Here is a 25697-nt window from a genome sequence, read left to right on the forward strand (position 1 = left end):
CAGATACGTTCGGAGAGTTGGCAGTACCCCCACACTTTACCCCAGCACTACGCGACTCGGCTGCCGAGCAACTCATTGTAGTGAACGTCCTTTGCGTTGCTGGGTGGGACAGAGGCGTTGGGGCGGGGGATTTCGCTGTTTCTCGTTTCGAGTGCCGCGCCGTGAGAATGAACCGGGGACACCGGTGACCTTCGGTTCACGAGTCCAGTCTGCTAGCCCTGATACCACGGCAGCATCCCGCGAATGTACCCCTCGTGCGGCGGTGGACATCCAAAACCGGCAATTGTCGCTCAGAAACGCCAACTGCCGTCCACATGACATTCGACGGCTGCGATTTACAATTATCCGCTTCGGCCTGTGAAATATGCCGCTTAATAAGCATGTAAACGCAAAAAGAAAATCTCTTTGATAATGGCTGGAAATCGTTGCAACGTCAAAACATCAGAATTCCATTAGACGGCTCATCGTGTGCTTGCTGTGCGGCAAAATTACTCACCTCTGCCTGGTGATAAATCTGACACCACCAAAACAAAACGTAGACCGAGTCCTCTTAAAAATAGTCGTAGCACATGGATGAATATTTCAGCAGCGCTATGCGTATCGTAGACACATTAATATAAACACACTGACATGATGAAACCCCACAATCTGAGCTTTAAAATCAGGACAGCCTGGACAAAAACGAAGCAAATGAACATGTGATGTACAAGACAATTTCAAAAACACAGCGTCTTCATTCATCATCAACAGGCATGATCAATCTACTGCTGGATGAAGACTTCCCCAAACCCATTGCCACCTCTCGCGTTCCTGCGATGTAACGACTAGCCATGCAAATCCAACCCCACAGAGCTCCTGGGCCCACTGTGTTGCTGCGTCCCTGCGGTTGGACGTGTTTAGGAGGAAAAGGGAGGTTTACTGAATATATATTATCTGCCGGAAAGCATTTTTAACGTGCTTTCTCTGTGTACACCACTCGTGGCCCGGTTGAGATCGCTTCAACCGACGGGGGCCAGGAAAGAAGGGCCATCTGCTCCCTTCATCAACGCAGAGGAAGTTAAGCATCTTAACGGGGACTGGCAGGAGGGCAGGCAACACTGCTGCTCTTTTGCATGCGAATGTACGGTGAACTTCTTTTGCACCGTACGTAGCCAACAGAGCTAATCGGAGGCGAGGCCGAAGGACAACAAACTAAAGAGAAAAAGCCGTTGTAAAGAAATTACTTTTCAATCGAGATCTTCAAGCGCATAGCCCCAGTGGCATCCTAATATCGGATAAGAAGAGCGTTCCAGATGACCGCAGAAGCGCATCTGGAAGCGCGCGCGATGCGGTGACCACCGTCTTTGTTCGATGGCCAGCAGCCAAAGGCCGCCACGGCGAGGATGAGCTCGCGTGATCCGCCAGGTATCGTCGTCAATGTGCGGCAATCATTTTCTTGGTTTCTTTCGGCAAAGACACACAAAAGAACCAAGAATATGAATCCCTGCGGTCACGAAAGCTTTCGATCGAAATTTGCGGCAATCACTTTTGTGTGCAACGAGCGCGACCATTTTACCGGCTGAGCCACACGTGTACACGTGGAGCGCTCCTTTGGTCTGTCCACTGCCGTGCGCGTCGTGGGGGTTTATTAGATAATGCTTCACCACGCTACTCAGCATGGGTTGGTGAAGGCAATGGGGAGCATAAGAGTAACAACAATTAATGTTTCTGCACCTCCCTCGGTTTGCCCGCCATTCATCCCCGCAGCCTATAACAACCTGTTTAACACGTAGGCTTTCGCGACCAATATCATACGTAAGAGGTTTTTTTTGGGGTTAGATCGCGTAAATATTTAAATGTTGTGTCGTTAAACCCGCCACCACCCAACACAGCCAACTAGTAAGGGTCGTCACGTAAACAGAACGTGCCAATTCGTCACAAGTGCAGCACAATGGTGTGTTGGAGAGCCAAGACACAACATTTACAATCTGTGTTGGGTGGTAGCGGGTCTAACGACACATTTATATATTTACGCGATCTAACCCAAAAAAACCTCTATTATGTATAACAACCTGCTGTGCATAGTGGTAACTCATCCAAAATATATCTAGGCTCAGCCCTACTTGGTTTCCGAGATCTGTTGAGATGGGGCACACTCTGGGCGATTTTTGGTCAAAGGTAAATGCTTTACACTGGAGGTTAAAAAATACACGGCTAGGTTGGGTGCAAAAATAAAAAAAACACACAAAAAGTTGAGATCCATGACACCACATCACTAGGGGTGCTTTTACATAAATCAACATAATGTATAAATATTTAAGGAGCCTCACTTGTACTATAAACGAGGTGTAAGTCAAACACATGCTCACGCATCCTCGCAGAAGCGACTTTTGGCTCACTATCGAACAAAGACGGTCACCGCATCGCACACTTTCAGACGCGCTTCTGCGGCCGTCTGGAACGCTCTTCATTCCGATATTAGGAAGCCACTGAAGCTATGCACTTTTAAATCTAGATTGAAAACTTATTTTTTAGAACTGCTTTTTGTGTTTAGATTGTTGTCCTTCTCCCACGCCTCCGATTAGCGGGGTTGGCTACGTACGGTGCGAACGACGTTCAACATACATACGTGCATGCGTACAAATCGCCCGAGAATGCACCCACTCTCTCCACTACCGATGGATAACTAAGAGTCGACTCTGCAACGCTTTGAGACACACGGAAGGGAGAGATGGCGGTGCGGGGTGAAAACGCCAAGGTGCAAGATGCTCACAGCGGCAGGCACGACATGCTGGGGCAGAGCAGCTGGCGTGGTGATCCTAGCCGGGCTTGCCTCGGGGCCCGCGGGGCTGGAGGAGGGCGTGGGGTGCACCGACGGGCTTCCCGGGGGCTGCATGATCTGTGGCGTGCAGTCACAGACACCGCCAATCAATCAACCGCTGGAGCCAGCAACTCAAGACACCACAGGCACACGGAAGGGAGCGCTCTAGACACACAGACGGGCTGGCGAGCATGCTGTCACGACCTACGCAAGGATGGAAATGTATACCCCTTTTACATTGGTACATCCAAGCTGAGCCAGGTCGAGGACCTCAGCGTGGTATGGGCGGTTATCCACTGGCTATTTGCCGAGCCAGAATCAAACGACGAAAATCTGGTTTCGAAAGGAATCTAAATGCTGTTTCTTGCCACATATGAAACACTCATTAATCATGACTTAAAGCTTAATCCTTTCCCGTTCCGAGCCGTCTGTAAGTCTCAGGGTGGGTCCCGTTCACTGCTGAATCTTGGAAAGCACAAGTGGTTCAGCGTAATTTTTTTTTTTAGAGAGACATTGTACTCACCGCACAAAACTGTAAAAACACGACCGCACTCTTACAATAGCCGGCGCCAAACTGTGCCACAGGTTCTCCCGCATGGCCTTTTACTCACAATTCATATGTGTACGTCATCAGAATGGGATCGGGAAAAAAAATGATGATGTACACGTACGTCATCGGAACAGGAAAGGGTTAATTGCAGTGGCCATCTATCTCACGCAGAACCCTCCTGAAAATGAGTCTTCGAGACTCAGTGAGGCATACCCAGGTAAATATTGAGGCATTATTATTACTACTTTTGTCCTCGGACCACTGACATTGCCAGTCAGCCCAGACCCGAGCAGAAGGCTTCCCGAGCCTCGAGCTAAATTCAAGATCAGATCAATTACGTGGCAGAAGGTTTCCTCCCGCACCCCATTCCCCAACAATGTGTCATAACCACTCAGCCTTGTCTAAGGGTTTTAAAGAAAATAAGCGCGCCCGCAACAGCGCCAATACATGGCCATTCCCGACATTTCTCGACGTACATTACAGACACTTTTCAGATGCAGACGTAAAACATCGGACACATTAGTATGATCACCAAGTGGCTATTTACTGAGCCATAGTTTTGTCAAGCAATTAGGATTTCTGTAAATCAGTTATAACTCATTTGTCCAGCTTTTTTGACAATGGAGGAATGCGCATATAATAATAATACGGTGACGGACGTACATAGACAAACTGAAATTTCCACACGTGCTGGGAGAGTGGTGGTACGTTTCGTTTAAGCACTGTGATTACAAAAGTAGCCACGTGCGTGGTGGTGGTCACATCACCCGCGATTGCCATGCCGGCCGCAATAGGTGCTCGCCAACAGCACTTGTGTCTGCACTATGTACGGGTCTGCCTCTGTGTTTGTGCGTCTCCCGTTATCTCCGTCGGCATACAAGTACGAGTGAAGTATCTCCCTTTGCTTACTTCCTAACTTGGTCTGGAAGTGGACTGCTACTGCACACATGACAGGCATACATTCCATACCGTTCTTTATTTAGCGTAACCCTATGGAGAGTCTGCGTCGTTCACGATCAGCAGCTTACATTGCCTTCGGCCTTTGCCATTCTTCCAACTGCCATTACATTCATTTCCATGTCTTCTCTGGCGCAGTCTTCCAATTTTGTTGGTGCCCACCCTCTACGCCTCGACAGAGTGGCAGCCGAGGGAGGGAACGCGCCTGAGACCGTGTCCTCCCCCTAGGGGTGGGAGCGATGAAATCTGCTCGTGTACTTGGTGAATTTTTGCGTCGCAGGATTGGTGGCGGCTTGTGGAGGTCTTCAAACCAACAGTGGAAATGATGATACATCATTTTAATTACGGTTGAGATTACTGACTAAAAATACAATTTTAAACTAATTTTATTTTCCAGGTAAGGTCCACTGAGCTACATTTATAGCTATTTTCAGCAGCGACCTGGCCACAAATGATAGCCCAGCTAAGTGGATTATCACGCGCAAATTTATTGCAGCCAAATGCTCTATACACACGATTCTAAATGTGGAGGGAAACACCGGCGGGCCCGGAGAAAAATCCACGCAACCATGAGGAGAGAGAGAGAGAGAGAGACACGCAAACTCCAAATATACAGGCATCAAGGGTTGGGACCGAAGCCACGGCCTCCCGCATACCAGGCGATACCGTTAGGAATGTGCGGTACCTGTGTGATGACAGCCGCCTGCTGGCTTGGAGTGGGCACACGGGCGGGGCCAGGGGAGGGGCTCCCGGGGGGGTGGGGCTGCACGGGGGAGCCGGCCGCCTTCACTGGGGATGGCTGCGATGACGATGACGACGATGCCGGTTGCCCCACAAGGAAGGTTCCCTACGGCAGAGAGGGGGCGGGGGGGGGGGCGATACGTAGGTCAACACGTTGAACACGACACCAGTCGAGAGGCTGCCGCAAGACACCCATCGGCGAATCTTTTTTTTCCCCCCACTGTAATACCGAGCCGTGCCTGGGCCCGAGCCGAGCCAGCCCGGCACGGGCCCAGGAGGCTCCAGCTTGTTATTCCACTGCAGAAACCCGAACCAATATAATTCACTATACTATTACCTTATAGTCTGTGTCCACCTCTTTGTACAACCTGAGATGCGGTGACAATGGCCCAGCAGCGGCGCATTCGCCGAAGCCCAACCGTGCCGCTGATGTCACTATGCAACGAACGTGTGGACACATAACCAAACTTTGACAATCGGAGGTGCGGGGGAAGGACAATAAAAGCAGTCATGCTGTGTCCTCATTGGGTACCGACTGATGTCAAACGCAATGAAGTGGACAGACGTCCTACCTACTGGACATCTGTGAAAAAGAGCTTCATAGCTCATTAGATTCCTCCAGTCGAAATGAAGATGCCGATTCTGAACAATTTTGTAGATTTAGGCGGACGATGCCGTGTACTCACAGTGTACCAATTTATATCGCACGCAATAAATGTATCATTATCAACACCCCTGTCCTTGCCCAACCCCCGAGTCTCATTCAAATGTCTTGTGAGGCCAGTAAATTGTGGTTTGGTTACAGCTCGGCATGGAAAGTATCCAATAAAAAACACCCACGCCGTGAGGGCCCTGTGGTGGCTTGGCTCAGATGTGCCCATGGAAAAGGTGTAGAAGCGATGAAATAAGAACTTGCAATCTGTCTTTATCGCTTCAACTCTGCTTTGGTCATGTCACCTCACGTGCAACCTAGGAACACGAATAGTATGTATGTATGTTTAATGTCTTTCGCACCGTACGTAGTGAACCCTGCTAATTTGAGGTGTGGGGAACAGGACAACACACTAACACACAAATAGCAGTCATAAAGAATTGGGTTCCTAGATTTAAAAGTGCATAGCTCTCAGTGGCTTCCTAATATTGTGGGGAAGAGCGTTCCAGACGGCCGCAGGAAGCGCATTTGAAAATGCGCCCACACCCCCCACCCCGGCTCGATGCATTCCCACAATTCGCAGTGGAATCCGAACATTTGCATATAATGTGCATTTATTTGCATACAGTGTACAAAACAACACATGACTGCCGAGCGTGAGATCAATTTCAATTGATGAAATGTTACGACATGATTCGTGTTACCGCACTTGGCTGGTATTCAGACGAGTATCTTGGCTCAGTTTTTTAGCCCATTAAGTTATTTTGAGCTCGTGTTAATCTGTACACCAAACCAAATATGTAATGAAAGCATGCCTACGGATGGCAGAGTAGGGGTCACCAGAAATGAGGGGGAGTATGTACAGCAGTCATTTGTTTATCGTGTCAAATCTGGTGTGCTGGTTTCCTGTAACACACTTGACGGGGAAACAGTTAAACAAAAAAAACACCGTCAGACAATAGAAATGCAAAACGTAAAAACAAACATACATTCAACTCAAGGAAGATCCAAGTGAAGAAATACAAAACCCGAACGTGTCACAACTGTTTCATCACCGAATGCCGCCGATGACCGCTGAAATATCTGAGCGTTGGGGCGTGGAAAATGTCACCCCCGTTTATGGTTGTCGGGGACGCCCAGTTGCTCTCTCGCTGCTGTTGCCAGTGCTGCCACGACCGTTGCTGTGAGCCATAGCTCGCTTGAGCCAGGGCCAAAGCCTGAGCCGAGCCGTGACTAAGAATAGGAGGCTAAGACTGTAAATATAACAAAAAATGCTGACTCGATTGAGACGTAAGTACGTATGTTTAACTTCTTTCGCACCGTACGTAGCCAACCGTGCTAATCGGGAGGTACCAGGGAAGGACGACAAACTAAACACTAAAAAGCAATTCTAAAGAAATGAATATGGATGATTTAAAAGTGCATAGTTCCAGTGGCTTCCTAATATCGGTGGGAAGAGCATTCCAGATGGGTGCACAAGAGCATGGGGGGAAGTGTGGGATATGGTGCCCATCTTTGTTTGATGACTAGGCAAAATCCGCTGCGACGATGACCGGAGTTTACGTGATGGTTTACGGTCCTTGACGAGATCAACAAGGTATTGTGCGTTCATTTGCGGCAAGCACTTTGTGTGCAATGAGCGCGGCCTTATAATGTTTTCGTTCGGCAATCGGGCACCTCGCAGTAACCGGCACGATGCGGGCCGAACAATTTCAAACACGCTGCAGCTTGAGGACAGCCGCAGCAGGCAGCCGTGGCGTCAGCGTGCGAGCGGGGTTACCTGCGGGGTCTGCTTCAGGATGTAGGAGGTGTAGGGCAGGGAGGGCGGCTGCTTCCCGTGCTGCTGCAGGGAGCCCAGGACGGCGCTGGAGGAGGAGGTGACGCCGCTGCCGGCACCTCCCGCCGAGCCCTGCAGTGTCTGGCCAGCTGCACGAGACACGCGGCGTCAACGCTCGCACTACGGGTCGCACACCGGCATTCATTAACGGCGGCCTGCCTCTCAACGCGCTCGGTCGTTTAAGCGCATGGTTCGTTTTTCAACGAATACCATTGATTTTGATCGATTTATAGGCGCGGTTTAAAGTAGCGTAGAAATCAAGTGGCGTTATTGTGTTGGAATTTCCTTCGCACCATGCGCAGCCGACAGTGCCAAGCGGAAATGCAGGGGAAAGACAAAAAAACTCAACACAAAAAGCAGTTCTGTAACGGTACAACACTCCACCAGGCCATACAACTCCAAACTGCCTTGGTCAGACTTACATCACAACCGGCTCCATGTGCATCACCCCCGCCGTTATGACGAAGTCTTCATTGTTTAAAAATCGGGAAAAAAATGTTCAGGTCCGATTGCTAAAACTGTTTTAGTTCAATTGGCGTGCGACGGACGCGTTTACAGAAGGGGCATTTTGTGAGGCTGTGCACCAGCTGGCTTGCATGAGAGGCAACCGAGAGAATGTCAGCAGCAGCTCTGCGATGTCAAGTTCTCAGGGCCGTTCTCCAACACGGGTTTACATTGCTTTATGCAACAGTTTCTGCATGTTCGCAGCTCTTTCGGTAAAGTCACGTTGAAGGGAAACAATGAAATAATAAAATATATATAAAACAATAAAAAATTCTCACGACGTTTCGACCATAACACAAACGGTCATCATCAGGTGTGAAAAGCAACGGCAAGAAACATTTGAAAGAAGTGGCGGTCCGCATTTATTTATTTATTGCCAAGTGGTATTTATTTATTGATTGTGTTTTTTATATATTTTATTGTTTCCCTTCGACGTGACTTTACCGAAAGAGCTAAGAATATGAATTACTGCAGTCACGAAAGCTTTAAATCAAAAGTTTCTGCATGGTAAATTTACTTTGTCTCAGGACACGATGCCGATGTCGCAACCGAAGCATAATTGGGAGGTAAAATAAGAATCGTAAGGTGTCATAATTACAAAATAAATTACACTGAGAGCACAAAGGCCCAGGTAGTGTCCTGTGCCCGCATTGCAATGAGGGTACATCCTGTGAGGCCGACTGGGCCACCCAGCGCTACAAAGACCACGCGAATTCCACCATAATTTACTGCGGCTTAAGGGTTGACAATTGACTGAGGGCAGACACGAGTTAAAACTGAAACTGCGGGTTTATTTAAATGGTTGTTAATACGTGCGTTTGGCCACGCCCACCAGAGAGGCAGTGGGCGTGGCTTGGAGATCACGTGGTCTGGCTGAGTGCAGCCCCTCCCCCCTTTAGTCATGTTGCAGTACGTGAGAGAGAAAAGCCAAGCCAGCCGTGAAGATTTCATTTGGCAAAATCTCGGAGGTGTTGTGGGGGTAAAACATAATAGAATGACACAAGGCAGACATGTCCACCCATGCTCCAGTGGGCGCACGATGGACACATTCACGAGCCCGGACACAGGCTTGCTTTCGAGAGGATGATCGAGACCCCCGCGAGCCGGACGCGGAAGGGACCGGGCCGCGCCAGCCCGTCCGGATGGGGCCGCCGACGAAGGCCGTTGTGCACGACGGGGTAACATTTACCGCTGGTGCGCAGCACTGCTCCCTGTGGGATGAGCAGCAGCTTGCCGCGGCCAGACGCGTGCTTGCCGTGCGTGCTCAGGTACAGCTTGGTCCCGGGCGGCAATGATGCCAGGTTCGCCAGATTTGTGGCGGGGAGCTGCAGGGTCGCCAGCACTGCACGGGCACGCACACAACATCACCGCCCGCGCGCGTGGCACCGGTTCTACCGCTAAAGCGCTCGAGACGTTCTTATCGTGCTGCGCCGACGATTGTGAAGCGTTTTCATTCGCACATTTATGTGTGTATATGTGTGTGTGAACTTCTTTCACCCCGCACGTAGCCAACCTTGCTAATCGGAGGTGGGGGGTAATCAGAGGTGAGCATCATGTGGACTGAACTCACCCCCTTTACCTCTATGCCCTTTCGGCTGATGAACAAATGGAAGATGTAAAAGTCTCCAGTGTGCAACTGTGGTCACCCAGAACAGGCCACACACAGTGTGTAACGACGCAATGCACGATCCACAAATATACGAAGGAGATATCACAGACAAACACTCCTGAGGCACTTTTCTGGCTTGACCACGTGAATGTGAAATTGTAGCTGTTGCTCTGCATCTAAATCAGCCAAACGAAAGAAGCCTGCCAGCCCTCACCGTCTCCCCTCTGTATGAAAAGAACCTTAAATCACATCAATCATGCCATTATGTTGTAGTCTATGTCCATCTCTTTGTACATTCCGAGATGCGATGATATGGCCCAGCAGCGGCGCATTTGCCGCTTATTGCATCTGGTTCGCAGTTTGCATCCGGCAGGCCACCCTGGTTATTACTGCAGGTGTATTAACCATAAAATGCACTCTGATCCACAGTGGACAGTTAAAGATCCCCCTATGTCATTTGAAATGAGGCCATTATTGGGAATCAAAGCAATATAGCCCCCTACTATGAAACTACGGCAGACTGTGTGAAACGTAGCACCCATCTTCGTGAGAGCCTGGCTCTATAACAATGTTGTAAATACCAAATGTACTAAATGGTTGAATTATATGTTTCATAGTAAATTTTTATTTAAAGCTTTTGTGACTGCAGTAATTCATATTCTTAGCTCTTTCGGTAAAGTCACGTTGAAGGGAAACAATAAAATAATAAAATATATATAAAACAATACAAATTCTCACGACGTTTCGACCATAACACAAACGGTCATCATCAGGTGTGAAAACCAACGGCCGTTATTGTTTTATAAATATTTTATTATTTTATTGTTTACCTTCAACGTGACTTTACCGAAAGAGCTAAGAATATGTTTCATAGTAATCATTATTACCAGTGTTACAAATGTAATGTTATAGGCCTTCACCCAACAAAGGATAGATTCACGCCGATGATGATGACTCCTTGTGCAGAGCAGTAGACATCAGCAGAGGGGAGACAAAGGCGGTCAGGTTTGCATGATACTGGTCTCACCATCCCTGTCTGTGCCATATTACATCAAGACTGAATAGCCATAGTAGGTCACTCCCTAACAGTATTAACACGTAGGCTTTCATATTCTTTCGTGATCAATATTATCCATAAGAGGTTTTTGGGTTAGATTGCATAGACATATACATGTTGTGTCGTTAAACCCACCACCACCCGACACAGACAATTAGTAAGGTTCGTCACGTAAACAAAACGTGCCAATTCGTTACGGGTAAAGCACACCGGTTGTGTGTTGGAGAGTAAATTCGAGTACTGTGACGTGTTGCCAGTAATTACAATGAGCCTCATTAGGCGACAGCCAGAGTTGTGGAGAAATCCTCCTCTGAAAGAAATCACTCCCTTCCAGCACTTACAATAGCAGTCTGTAGGGCTAATCAGAGGACATAGATGTGTTGCTATGAATATTAACAGTCAAAACCATTAAAATATCCCACTGAATGCCCACAGATTTGGTGTCTTTTACCAAAACATTCTAAGTAAAAAAAATACTTCAATGATACAAAGCAATGCATTAGACAACATCTCGTTCCCAAATAAAACACCACTGTATCCTCTCTGGTTAGTTTACTTACCCACAGTATTTACTTATTTCATTGAAAGCACATGTGGAAATATAACACGGGGGGGGGGAGGGGGGGGGGGTTACTTTGGTAAAACAAAAACGTTTACAGCCAGATAGAAAATGTAGTTAAAAGTCAAGTTGCATAATACATCACCCCGCACATGTTGGGGCATGCGATATTTAATGCGCTAAAAAACACAGATACACGCATGGTTGTGGCGTGTGTTGTTTTACACTGTACACCCAACTCTTGGGGCAGGGAGGCATAATGGAAACTGTTTATAAAAACGTAGTTTCCGTTTGTCCTTGGCAGACACAAGAGCACACATACACCTCTTGTGTATTCAATCGCAAAGGGCTGTGGGGGGGGCCCCCCGCGTTGAACTCCCTTCCCATTTTTGCCCATTGTTTTTCCCAAACCTTGATGAGAAATGACACAGCCACTCCTAGCAAGGCAAGGCCCTGCCCATCTCTGGCAGCTGCACCATTCTCGCCAGCCGCTGCCGCCGCCGTCATTTGCCGGCGCTTACAACGAGGCGCTGCCCCTCCCTGGCACCCGAAAATCGCGGGGGGTGGGGGGTGTGGGGTGGATTTCGCGTGGCCCCCGTGCTATTTATTTGGCGAGGGAGAGAGGAAAAAAAAACCCCAAGGAACACCGTAAACTCTGGCTGCCCCCGCCCCCCTCTCTCCCCCCTGTGCTTCCCAAGGCCACGTGCGTGTTTATCAGTGCCACGGTCACCAGAGTTCACCAACCATCCACATAAGGCCGTGTGGTCAACATTGGCAGCTCACTTCCACTTCCCACAATCCCATTTCAGTTCTGCCAGAGGAAAATTCCGTATAATTTGAAACCTCCGCTGGGATGCGGTTTGGGATCACTGCTGCTCCGTGTGGATTTGCGAATACCAACACGTTCGCCTGCCACGACACGTAAAAGTAGAATACAAATTTACATTTGATTCGATCGGCTGGTCACATGTGGCGTGGTAAAGTGCGGGTACCGCCACCGCTTCCAAGACGTCTCGTCAGCGTGGAAGGGCTGGCAACAATACTTCAGAGAGGGGCCTCTCCAAGGACTGCTCTGGCGGAGGCCTTTCTGCCAGCAGTGGTGTGAGCAAGCCATTGCAGGGCTGCACCTTAACCTCTTTCAACCCTATGGGCAAATCTTTACCGTTGTTTTCCCAGTAGCATTTATTTAATACAAGCTCGACGCTGCTGACGAGACTGTGAAAACTGTTCCAGAATGTCTCTCCCTAAACAAATGAACCGAAAACAACATTGGTTCTGAACTCCAATAGGCGGCCGAACTGTTACTTTATGTTATGTTTATGTGGTAAACCAAACTCCAGTTTGTTTATTTTTAATTTATTGGCCACAATCTAGCACAATAGCGAATAAAGGGTCCGGATTCACCAGCAGTCCCAGAGTGAATCTCAGGAAGCCCTCCCCTCCCCTTCCATGTATGTATGTTGAACTTCTTTCTCACCGTACATAGCCAACCATGCTCATGAATGCAAGACAATGATGCTCAATACAACTGTACGTGCCACGAGAGAAAAAAAGTCGGATATAAATACCTCTCCATCTCTAATCTGTTTACTTCTAAGCACAGTTATTCCAAATGTAAAACAATGCTCCTTCCCATATTTGATATAACCTCCATATCTATAATCTAGCATCTCCCTATGTTCTTCAGTGATGATATATACAAAGATACAAACTGTATTAAAAGTGTCGCATATTTTCTTTCTGGCACAAGCTCCGGTTTCAGACTTCAAAGCTTTCTCGAGCAAATCCGTATCATCATAAGACCATGGAAAAGCAAGTGGATATAACATCAATGTACTCACATTTCTCAAGAATAGCTGGGGTGAAGCAGTGGCGCAATACCAACTCGTATGAGTATATCACATGGACGCTGCGTATATACCATATGCACAAATGCACTCCAGGCCACTGCAGTGCGAGCGTGGGGTAAAACTTCAGAATCGGATCCTTATTTAGACTGGAGGAATCCGATGAACTGCGAAGCTCTTCTTCATGGATGTCCAGTAGGACATGTTCAAACAACTGGACACCTCGTGACCAACTGTTCAATGTTACTCATTCTGTAACGGTACTCCGCATCTCCCAAAGCTGTCGACTCGATGTAAAAACTTAACATCAAACTGTAAAACGTTACCGTTCCTCTATACGTCAACAATAATCATCATCGGCAGCCGCACCGCCCAATGACGCCTTCCTTACCTTGGCCCTGGGTGGGTTTGGTCGTGCCCGACGACGCCGTGGCCACTCCTGGGGGATGCTTGACCCCTCCGGTCGTCGCCGAAGACTGGGAGAGGATGGATGCCCCGACGCTGCTCACCATGACCGCCTTGCCAGCCGCCACTGTCGCTGACGCGCCGGGCAAACGTTTAGTGCGGCGGTTTGTGCAAGCCCGGTTCGTCTACAATCGTTCCCCTCCAAGTACAAATCATAGATGCGCAATCAGCTCTCGATTATCTCGGGTCATGGGGTGAAGGAAATGGCCGGGATAAAAGAAAAAAAAAACAGATTGCCCAGATAAACAACAAAAAACCCGACTGCGTAGATTTGGCTGCAGCGGTGGTGAGATGTTAACTATCTCGCTTGGTATACAGGAGGTCGTGCGCTCGATCCTGACCCTGACGCCTGTAATATTTGGAGTTTGCGTGTTCTCCCCGTGGTCGCGTCGATTTTTTTCCGGGTTCTCCGGTTTTTCCCTCCGCATTTAGAAACACGTGTTTCGAGTTATTGGCTGCTAGAAAGGTCCACATGACATGCCACTTTGTTGAGCTATCAACAAAGTGGCCAGGTCACTTCTAAAAAAGGGTATGCAGCTCCATGGGCCTTACCTGGTAAAATAAAAGTTTAGTTTAATAGTTTAGTATGGCTCCGATTAATTTCTGAAGAAGCTCTGAGAATGTGGAGAGAAACGTCTAAAATGACGCTTAATGACACGCGGTAGACCCCCCCAAAGGCACATCGGAGAGAAACGCAAAAACGTCTACATATAGGGTAAGAAATCATATTTGTTGTTCAATTATAGAGAATGTGGGTGAGGATGTAAAAAGCGTCACCTGTTTTTATTATTTCTTAAAACGATCCCATTACATGTCGAAATATTTGCGGTCACATGGGCAGCCAGTCGATCACTGTGACGGGCAGTGGATGATTAAATCAGCGCGCAGGCCAAAATGTGTGGATGGGCACGTTTAACCCGCAATCCGGACAATCCATCCAAAGGATAATCGAGAGTAAACAATACATTTATGACAATATATTGGCTGCAAAATCATGATTCCGCAATATGGTTTAACATTGCTCCGTATGGTTGAAAACTTAAAAATTGTTGGATCAAATGTTTTTTGGTTCCCTAAAAGGATCAGTTCTGATACCACTCGCCAATGATGTTAGCCGTGACAGGAAACCAATGTAAGGTCTCCAGGTTCATTGCAAGGCACGATGGACATTGCCGAGCTGCAGTGCATTTCCCGCTTATTTGCAGAGGTTCTTGGTTGAACACAAGCGGCCACCCTGGTTAAGACTGCATGTGTATAAACCAAAAATACTTCAGCGTCTGCTTCACAGTGGACGTGAAAGATCCTGTGATGTTGTTATAATCTGAATATTACCCGGATATTACATCATTACGCAACTGTATACAACCACATGGCAATATTGCCAACTATGAGCAAGCCATACCCATCTGTGATAGCGCCTTCACGATAGCCTTGCGCTAATGCCATGTATATTATTATTATTATCCACATACATACATCATGGACTATGGTAACCTCCACGACGATGGGCGGGTCTTACCTGTCCCCATCAACATGGGTTTCTGAACACCGCCAGCCGAGGTCGTAACCACGGTGATGCCCTTCTGGCCGGCCGGCCCCGAGGTCGATGCAGCGGCTGCCTTCTGCGGGAGGAGCTTGGCTGTCTGAGGTAGCGGCTTTGCGAGCAGGATCTGACCGCTGGATAGCGTCAGGGTCTGCTTGGCGGGCGACACGGAGCAGCCCGCCTGGATCCCCAGCACCTGCGGTGGAAGGAGAGCACCCCCGGGCGAGATGTTAACTACCTCGCCTGGTACGCAGGACGTCGTGTGTCCGATCCAGACCCCAACGCCTGCTGTATATATGGAGATTGCGTGTTCTCCCCGTGGTCATGTGGATTTTGCGCCGGTTGATCCGGTTTTTCCCTCCACATTTAGAATCAGTATACATTTAGAGTATTTGGCTGCTAACCATAAATTTCCACGTGAAAAGCCACTTTCGTTGAGCTGTCATTTGTGGCCAGGTCACTGCTGAAAAAGAGCTACATAGCTCACTTGGCTTTACCTGGTAAAATACAAAAAATGTTTAGAAAGGGGAAAAAACACACAAGGAAGAAAAATCATGCACATGCATTTCTTTAAAGCATGTATTTTTAGTTGGAGATTTTATTTATTTATTTAACTCTAGGTTTTGCCGCCAACTGTGAAGCAACCCACATAAAATCGACTGGTTTTCCACAGGGTTAGTCGGGAATAGAAACTCAACTCTGTACTAAACGTATTGGATAACATGCACAAGACTTATTGCGGATAACGCTCTGATGCACGTTAATGTGTGGCCCCTCCCAAAAGGCATTTAAAATATGAGAGATATATTCCAAAGTCCAGTTTGGCCCTCCACACTCATGACCTGAATCGTGAAGAAAACACAACAGGTTGAATTTTGTGCAACAGCGCTTGTCCTGCATTTCACGTTCGAATTGCGACGCAAACGGGACGGCAGGCAACATCGCGCGACGTGCGGGCAGCAAAAAAGAAACACGTGAGCACCTTGGTGGGCGTGTGCGTCGTCGTGGAGAGCGAGGCTGTCTTCTGGGAGGGCACCGTGATCACAGGGCCTCCTTTCATCGTCACAAACTGCTGCAGGGGCTGCTGGGAAGGCCCGGCGGAGGGCGACGGCTGGACGTCCATCGGCTCCTGCTTGATCACCATCTGGGAGATGTTGTGCAATAACACCTGTCCCGCGGTTCTTAGTGGACTTGTAAGGTGACGTCAAAATGTTGGCAAAGCATGCGATAGAGCACAGAGTGGTGACGTTGCGTTATGTACCTTGGGCAGGGTGGTCTGTGTAGCCATGGTAGCTGGGATAGCCTTGGGGGTCTGCAGCTTTGCCTGGCTGCCAATGGGGCCCAGAGGTGGCATGGTCGCAAAGAGAGCCTCCTCCTAAGTCGCCAGGCACACAAAAAGCCAAATATCCTCCCGGTTAGCCGTACGGAATAGTATTCAGCCGGGCACTGGTGACGCACTCCGGTGAACCAGCACCGCGGAGGTGACGGTTGGTGGATCAGGCAAATGATCCGGAGCTCCTTCCTATTGGGTGTTGAGGTACCATAATCTGGCTTGCCCGGAGAATGCGGCACAACAAGCGTGGACTAGTGTCATCCGTTCCATCTGTATGGGATAATGATACCCCCTGACACGCGTGTGTTTCCTCCATGTGCTCCGGGTTCCTCCCACATGCTTACACAACCATGAATTGGCCGAAAACACCTCGATATACTCCATGCATCCTCGCAGCGGCATTTGGCTAACCATCGAACAAAGACGGTGACTGCATCGCGCGCTTTCAGACGCGCTTCTGTAGCCATCTGGAAGGCTCGTCCTTTCGATATTAGGAAACCACTGTGGAGCTATGCATTTTAAAATCTAGACTGACAACTCATTTCTTTAAAACTGCTTTTTGTGTTTAGATTCCTGCCGCCCCCCCCCCCCCCGCCACACACCACACCTCTGATTAGCACAGTTGCCGACGTAAGATGCGAAAGACGTTCAACATACGTACAGACATACAATGCAGGACCCTCCTCAAAAACAGTATGGCTTCTTGGGTAAATAAGTAGTAATTATAACTGTTGATTTAAAGCTTTCGTGACTCCAGGGATTGATATTCTTGGTTCTTTCGGTAAAAAGGGAAACAATAAAATAATACAAATGTTTTTTTCTTTCGGTAAAGTCAAGTAGAAGGGAAACAATAAAATAATAGAAGGGGAACAATAAAATATTTTATTGTTTCCCTTCTACGTGACTTTACCGAAAGAACCAAGAACACAATTATAACTGTGTGAAGTGATGTCAGTAAACACTCACATTCAGCCTGGCATGACACAAGCTAAGTTCGCTTGGCGGGCAATACATTCAGCCGCCATCGTCTCCCCAGGGCTGATATTTATGTAGGGGACTGTACATCAGAGTTATGTCTGGGGTACACGTTGAGTACAGTGGACGCGTAGGCATGGGAAACTGTACAGGAGAATATTCGGGAATGCACACTTTGAGTGAATTAAGAGCAGGTGGCCTGTCCACGTGGGCACACTGACTGAGGTCAGGGCCTTTAGGAGGGTATATAAGAGGGAGCCTGGGACAAGATTGCTAGAAGACGACCAAGGTGGAGTGCAACTGGGCTGTGTTCGACGGAGCTGTACCGATTCTCCAAGTGAAAATAAAGTCTTACCCCTGTTGAAGTAGGCATTGGTGAAGTGGAGGAGTGGGATATAGGATCGGATCACTTTCCACCGATGTCAGCCCTGGCTTGGAACCCAACTCAGATCGGCAGGGTATCATAAGCGTAATTCGCTATTCGTTGTGCCACCACCGCATCTTTAAACAGAATCAGAATATTTATTTATATCGGAGTAATCCGATGAGCTATAAAGCTCTTTTTCACAGGCGCCCAGCAGCAGCCATGTCTGTGCGGGCTGTACCTTGACGGCGGACATGCTGACGAAGCTGCCGCCATGAATGTGCAGTTTGGAGACTGGCGAGCGAGCCTCCACACCACCGGCCGTGCCCACCTTTGGCACTGGGCTCGGAGCTGTGCCAACGAATGCAAAAAAAAAAAGCACACACACGGCACAAATGAATGGCAGTAGACAACAAGGACAAAGATTGCCAGTGTAGTCGACACGGGACCGTTGGGGGGCAAGTGCTGAAAGACGAGCACCTGGGAAGGCAGGCACGGCACGCTACGGGGGAGTGTGGCCAGCATCGCGCCTTTGTCTTTCCAATAGTGATGTGTTCGTATCACACCAAGTACTGTATTTTTTTAAGGCTGGGTCAACCTAAAGGAGACCCCAAACAGATTCAGATAATCGCCAAGGATGTTGGCCAGGAGCAGGAATTAAGCTCAGGTCGCCGGGTTCGTTGCGAGCGCTGAGTGCTCACCACAACGCCACTGCTCCTCAATTATAAAAAAAAGACAAAGACAAAATACTGTCACAGAGACAGACAACACATGTGCGTGCTCGAGTACAGCGGTACCTCGGTATACGTCGTTAATTCGTTCCAGAAGGTAGGAGGACTTACAGCGACAATGACGAATACCAAACGAATGTTTCCCATAAGAAATCAAGGGTAAGGGAATAATCTGTTCCAGAGTATAATAAATTATATTTTATATGGCATATTATGCATTCATGGGGGTTGTATAACATAATGTAGACGCTACTTATTACTTAAATGCATACATACATTAAAATTAAAACACGTGAAAATTCACGGAGAGTTACAGCAAGGGGGTTGTGCACTGAACGAGATCTACTGTACAGGCAGACTGAGGAGCGGTGCTTTGTCTCAGTCGTGAACGGGGTCTTCGCGGGGACGCGGTGACTCATCCCGACCCATACAAGTTCGAGCAAACGCCTCGTATCCCAAGCAAGACGACGTATCTCAAAGCAAGACGTCGTATACCAAGCAAGACGTATCCCAAGCAAATCGTATCACAAGCAACAAGTCGTATCACAAGCAACAAGTCGTATCACAAGCAAGACGTTGTATCCCGAGCAAGACGTCGTATCACAAGCAACACGTCGTATACCAAGCAACACGTATCCCAAGCAAGTCGTATCACAAGCAACAAGTCGTATCTCAAGCAAGACGTCGTATCCCAAGACATTTTTTTCTCGTCAAAACACGACGTGTACCAAATTCGACGTATTCCAAAGCGGCCGTATAGCGAGGCATGACTGTACACCTATTCCAGATCACAAACTCATAAAACTCAGTAGAAATGCTTAAACTGTAGGACTGCACACTTACACAAGGATATAACACGATTGGCTTAAGCCAGGGGCAGGGAACCATTTCCTTAATGAGAGGCGAATAGGATTTTCCAATATATCCTTGGGCGAGCCACACATTAGTTGACACTTAACTTTGATCGTGCATTGTTATTAACCGCTTGAAAGACAACAGGGGGACTCGGCGTGCCAAAATTAGAGGCACAATTCCGTCAGATCGAAAATATTGCCCTCTAGTACTCGGTGCAGCTAACATGTTTGCAGGAACGGATAAATGTTGCTTTGCGGGCCGTTTCATGCTAGTGGCAAGCCTAGTGTGGCTGCGGCCCATATGATATGAAATGGCAGGCCGTAGGTTCCTCCCCAGTAGCTTAAACATTGTGCATGACAATGGATAGGGGAATTGAACGATGGTGTTGGCAGGTTTGGGGGGGGGGGGGGGGGTTGGGGTTGGGGAGGAGGTAGTAGGGTTGACGCACAGGGGCTGCCAATGATGTACGGGGTCCCCACTGACAGCACGGCCGGGCTCTGCTTGCCAGACACGGGGGAGAGCGAGGACGTGCGAGACAGCGGGGACGCACTCGGAGTCGACACGGGAGAACCTGGAGAAGAAGCGGTGAGATAAGTGGCAAGGAACACATTAATGGTACGGCCCAGCATATTGAATAGCTCTTTATTTCACAGACTCATGCCTAAGGCTGCGTGGACACCGTCCGAAACATCTGTTAGAAGCTCCGCTTTCCTCGCCAGTGTGGCCGGCACCTGCCTCATCTGACCACCGAGTGCCAATTCATAGACATTGGCTCTTGGTAATTCCGTTAAAGCTGAGTTTAACTCCCCAGGTCCATTTCACATATTTGCCACCGACGTCAGCCATGGCTGGGAATCAAACTCTAGTTGCTGAGTTCGTAGCACAACACACCAAGTAATGCAGCGCCGCTTCCCGTAAACACAAGACAAGACAAAGGTCCCCAATACAGCCTTAACAGACTGTTGGGGCAAGTGCTGTTAGCGAGCACCTATGAAGGCCGGCACAGCACACGAGGGGGTGGGTGGCCAGCACCACGCCCGGCCGCCTTTGTCTCCCAAGTGGCGATGTTTACTACACACCGCACCAGGTACTCATTTGAGGTGGCGTCGACCTAGGGGACACACCCAGGACTGGTTAAGATAATTATCTTGGGTCACAAAAGCAAAGTTTGTGGGGAATAACATCCATTTTCTGTACTTTTGAGGCATAAGCAATGAGGGAATAACACCTGCTAGCCAGGAACGAAAAAAAAATTGTTACACAGTGTAATCGTCACTGGTGTTGGTGGTCGTGAGCGGGAATCGAACTCAGGTCCTTGCCGGGTTCATAGCGCTAACCGGTAAAACTACGCAAACACACGCACGTGCGAGCGGGCGAATGAGCGAGCGAGCACGAACAACCTGAAACGATTTTGCAGCTGACGGTGAGCGGCTGGAAGGAGCGCCCGGGCGACTCTCCAAGCGTCGACAGCTTTCCCTGCGGCACGATCTTGCAGCTCGCAGTTATGGGCTGAAAGGCCGAGTTGCAGTGGGGGCTGAAGGTGGGACGCTGTCCCGCGGGTTCCTTCGCGGTGCCCGGCTCGCCGTTGGGTCCCTCCACCCGGGACCCGCCACCCGAGACGGTCAAGAACCTGTCCACGCACTCCTTCTTCACCTCCACGAGCTTGGCACCTGCTCAGGGATGCAACCCGGCATCGCGTGGTTTTCGCCAAGATGTAAAGCGGGGCTTTAGGAACATTTTCCTTACTGCAGGGCTGAATAGGACTTTCAAATATACCGTTTGGTGGGCAACCCACACACATTGACGACGCGCGGCTTAAAGCGTTTCTGACACTGTAAGAGGCCCTTGCAGCGACAGCAGTGGCTCAGTGCGCTAAAGTTAGGAACAGCTTTGTTAAGTAAAAAAAATACTCAGCGACAATATCTGATTAGTACGGTTAAAATGGTTGCAGTGATGGATACATATTACTTGCAGGCCATTTCCAAGTGGTAGGCCCCGTGCGGTCATGGGCCGTATGAAATAAGGAACAATAGAACCCCTCTTAACGACCACCCCTGTTATCGACTAATCGCTTAACGACGGGCCTCCATAGAGCCCAATTTGTAGTGGATAGTAGTGTAGTGTGTAGTGTATAGTAGTGTAGTGTATAGTAGTGTATAGTAGTGGTGTGTAGTAGTGTAGTGTATAGTGGTGTAGAGTAGAACACCTCGTAATAACCACTCTTGTGAACGATAAGTCGCTTAACGATGGGCCTCCATAGAGCCCAATGTGTAGTGTATAGTGTAGTGTATAATGTAGTGTATAGTAGTGGAGGTCCTCCATAGAGCCCAAAGTGTTCGCTTACCGACCATTTCCTTGTTAACGACGGGATGTTCTAAGTACAGTAAATGTTAATTAATGCGTTGATTATAATCAATGAAACGTGATTAATTAATCACGTGATTAATTAATCACGTTCCTTTGAATATGAAGTGCTTATCATGCTGTCAGTAACTTTGCGTTAATATCAATTGCTTAAATATTATAAAGTACTTTTTTTGGCAGAATAACATTTAAAAATACTTTTTTTAAAAACACGCTTTAATGAAATGTACCGTACGAGTAATGGCAGAACTCCACGTGACTCCAGGAAGTGGCCTTGAAGCTTGCCATAACATAATGGGCCGTGGTGATTTACAGCCAACGTTAGTTGAGCGTGGACAATTAGACCCAAGGCAAAATATAGCATATAAAAAATATTGTTTAAAAATATTTATATTTTTTATTTTTAATGATATAATATAGTATTGTTATCAGTATAACATACGTATACCAAGTTTTCAGTCGATACGACATTGAGAAGTGGGTTAAAATTTAGTTACAAGATTTGAGGATACGACAACACCAGAGTGAGTTAAATAAAAGCGTGTAAAAAAGTTAACATTCGATGCTATCAGAACGAATGAACCCTTTAACATGTAGTTCCTACTAGCGGGAAGTACCCGGCATTGCCCGGGGGAAAATTATTATTTCAAAACTTCTCTTAAAAACATCACCTATACATACACAAATACTAAGCTATTGTGAAAGCCCGGCGTGCCGTTTGTCTGTCCATTTGTCCATCAACAAAATTATAAGAGGCTTGCAAAAGTCCTAAGTGGGGGGGGGGGGGGGGTAAATAGTTGATCCAAAAGGTTTCCGAAAATCGTCGACCTCTCCCCGTGGTCGCATGCATTTTTCTCCAGCTCCTCCTGGTTTTCCCTCCACATTTAGAAACATGCATATGAGAGCATTGGCTGCTATAAATGTCCACGTGATAAGCCACTTCGTTGAGCTATCACTTGTGACAGCCAGGTCACTTCTGAAAAAGAGCTACATAGCTCAGTGGGCCTTACCTTGACAAATAGCAGTTTAACTTAATTTTAATACTGCTGGGTGAACGGAGGGATTTCTTGCCCCATTGATTCAACTGCCGCTCTGGGAGAATACAGCTGAAGCTTCTGGACGGCAAGTCCAGCGCACTGATCATCACGCCACGGCTGCATCCCCGCCCCCCGACACCTGCCGCGTGCCATGACCCGCCCCGGAAACAGTGAGTGCGTGGGGGCCCCGTGCCTGAGCTGGCGGCTTCGGGAGTGTCGGGTGCGGGCGGCGCCCCGGGTGTGACGGCGGGCGGGGACGCGAGGGAGGAGGAGAGCGAGTGAGGTGGGGTGGACGGCGTGAGCGATGCGCTAGAGCTGGCCATGTGCGGCGCGGGCGGCACCGAGTGATCAGCACTGTCACCGCTGCTACCCGTGGTGCCGCCTCTGCTCCCGGCACACACGGCGCCTCGTTACCAGAGATACCCATGGGGCGATATCACGCGTGTGCAGTTAGCGCAATGCGTTATGGGCACGGTGACCCAAGTTTGATTTGCGGCCGAGGCTAACATCAGTCGAGTGATATCGTGTGTATAGCCCGTTCAAAGGTAAAAAAATGTCTCAATGTTCAAGCGAGATTGGGGTGGTACTCACCTCCAATGGTGGAGGAAATTAAACATTTTTTTTACATAAGTGGTACTTATTTTGTCTATTTATTATTCAGATTATGAGTACAGCACTAATTACCAAAGAATCATCTGGCCAGATTGGAGAATATCTAATTGTTATACATATCCCTTTGTCAGTTATCACGAAAAGGCCTCTCCACACCCTGTAAGCCACTGAGGTTGTTACCAGGCTGGTCAATGCGGGTTGGTGAAGTGGAAGGATTCAAAACTGGTTCAGCTGTCACTTGCCACTGCTGTTTGCTGAGAATCGAACTCAGGTCGGCAAGTTCATAGCGCAGTGTATCAACCACTGCACCGCCACTCCACCCCCATATATCGAATCATCAAAGCAACGTTACCTTCACGTCATGGGATACAATCGGCAAGTTCGCCTTTAAATTCGGCTCACCCGAGCTGCCGGCGGTGGTGGCGGTGGCGGCAGTGGCCTGGGCCCTGGGCGAGGGGGACAGCGCCGGCGTCGTGTCTAGCGACGACGAGGAAGAGGAGGAGAAGGCGCCACCGCTCGGCAAGCTTCGGCCGCCCGTTCCGGCGACGGCCGCGGCAGTGGTTGCGGCGGCGGGAGGCGGAGACGACGGGAAAGGGGAGGCGAGCGCCGACACGCACGCCGTGAGGTGCTGCCGCAGCACCGGCGCGGGCGGGGGCAGCGACGCAGAAACGGGCTCGTCGCTCAGCGAGCGCCGGTCCAACTCCACGTCCACCACCTGTTAGCCGTAGGCCACACGCGTGGTTCAGTGCCAACCCACGCCCTTCGCCGATATCGCCTTGCAGTGTCTGTCTCTCTCTCTCTCTCTGTCTGTCGCTGCATCTTTCAACCGAGAGAGCGACCATCCCCGCTCGGTGTTTGACATCCAGTCAGATAGTGGCCTTCCCCGAGCACCTTCCAATGTTTCCTCCATCACCATCCTCTGCAGCCGGTCACCATTCTTTTTGCCCAGACGTCTGACATACCACGGTTTTCCGTGCTTGACCTGACTTTAATAGCCTCGATTCTTTGTCTGTGTATGACACACAGCGTGTCCTCGAAAAAACGCGGAAGGACATACTGAGTCCTCCATATAATGGGGTTGTTTTGGGGGAGACTACCTAAAGAGTTAAAACATTTTAAGATTTTGTTTTTATTCCACTCCTGAAGCTCAAAAACTGAACGTGTGTAGCATTGCGAACTCGTTAACTGATTCCCAATGCTAAGCAGAAACGAACACATGCCAGTCCCAGTTTAGTACTGTACTGCATGTCTTGCCCAAGCCTACTTACTTTTCTTAACAGTAAATACAATTTTGATTTAAAGCTTTCGTGACTGCAGTGATTCATATTCTTGGTTCTTTCGGTAAAGTCACGTTGAAGAGAAACAATCATTTTATTATTATTATTCTTAGCTCTTTCGGTAAAGTTACGTTGAAGGGAAACAATAATATAATAAAATATATATAAAACAATAATATTCTCACGACGTTTCGACCATAACACAAACGGTCATCATCAGGTGTGTTTGTGTTATGGTCGAAACGTCGTGAGAATTTTTATTGTTTTATATATATTTTATTGTTTCCCTTCAACGTGACTTTACCGAAAGAGCTAAGAATATGAATTACTGCAGTCACGAAAGCTTTAAATAAAAAAATATTTTTTATTGTTATAAATATTTTATTATTTTATTGTTTCCCTTCAACGTGACTTTACCGAAAGAACCAAGAATATAGAAAATACAATGTCTTGAACTTGAATTGTTCTCGAATCTATGCATTACTCTAAGAGTATGTTAGCCAAGCATGCATCTCTCCGTGCTTCACGATTCATGGTAGGTTCCATGGAGAGACATCTACCATGGCAAAGTCAAATTCAAAGCGATAAGGTCTGTTTTGTACTTGGATAGGTGACCACTACGACTTTCCAGTTGATATAGTTCTGGGCTTGTGTGAGGTAGCCTGCAAACAGCAGTGCTGATGAGGATCCCATCACATTCATGGGTCTTCCCCCTGTGAGGTAGCCTGCAAACAGCAGTGCTGATGAGGATCCCATCACATTCATGGGTCTTCCCCCTGTGAGGTAGCCTGCAAACAGCAGTGCTGATGAGGATCCCATCACATTCATGAGTCTTCCCCCTGTGAGGTAGCCGGCAAACAGCAGTGCTGATGAGGATCCCATCACATTCATGGGTCTTCCCCCTGTGAGGTAGCCTGCAAACAGCAGTGCTGATGAGGATCCCATCACATTCATGGGTCTTCCCCCTATGGACTCCAGCTTCCTTATCAAATGACAAATAATTCCATTGGCCCAATAACAATATGAAA

General features: G+C 48.4%; 1 protein-coding gene across 9 annotated transcripts in view; it reads right to left on the reverse strand.

The window, feature by feature from the left end:
• The window catches only part of YEATS2 (YEATS domain containing 2), a 66497-nt gene that overhangs the window by 26660 nt on the left and 14140 nt on the right, over window positions 1-25697 (reverse strand). For 7 of the 9 annotated variants that reach the window (XM_032975164.2, XM_032975165.2, XM_032975169.2 and 4 more), the window contains exons 10-21: window positions 23795-24107; window positions 20780-21049; window positions 19828-19950; window positions 18035-18144; window positions 16383-16496; window positions 16104-16289; window positions 15098-15317; window positions 13505-13651; window positions 9231-9383; window positions 7481-7626; window positions 4993-5154; window positions 2753-2878 (exon numbers count right to left, since the gene is read on the reverse strand). In XM_032975164.2, coding sequence (XP_032831055.2) covers window positions 2753-2878; window positions 4993-5154; window positions 7481-7626; window positions 9231-9383; window positions 13505-13651; window positions 15098-15317; window positions 16104-16289; window positions 16383-16496; window positions 18035-18144; window positions 19828-19950; window positions 20780-21049; window positions 23795-24107 — 2070 coding nt within the window. The remainder of the gene's footprint in view (window positions 1-2752; window positions 2879-4992; window positions 5155-7480; window positions 7627-9230; window positions 9384-13504; window positions 13652-15097; window positions 15318-16103; window positions 16290-16382; window positions 16497-18034; window positions 18145-19827; window positions 19951-20779; window positions 21050-23794; window positions 24108-25697) is intronic. The other 2 variants (XM_032975168.2, XM_032975167.2) reach the window with 2 other exon arrangements.

The sequence above is a fragment of the Petromyzon marinus genome, chromosome 55 (assembly GCF_048934315.1).
Source record: "Petromyzon marinus isolate PM22_M1 ecotype Great Lakes invasive population chromosome 55, UKy_Petmar_22M1.pri1.0, whole genome shotgun sequence".
NCBI lineage: Eukaryota > Metazoa > Chordata > Hyperoartia > Petromyzontiformes > Petromyzontidae > Petromyzon > Petromyzon marinus.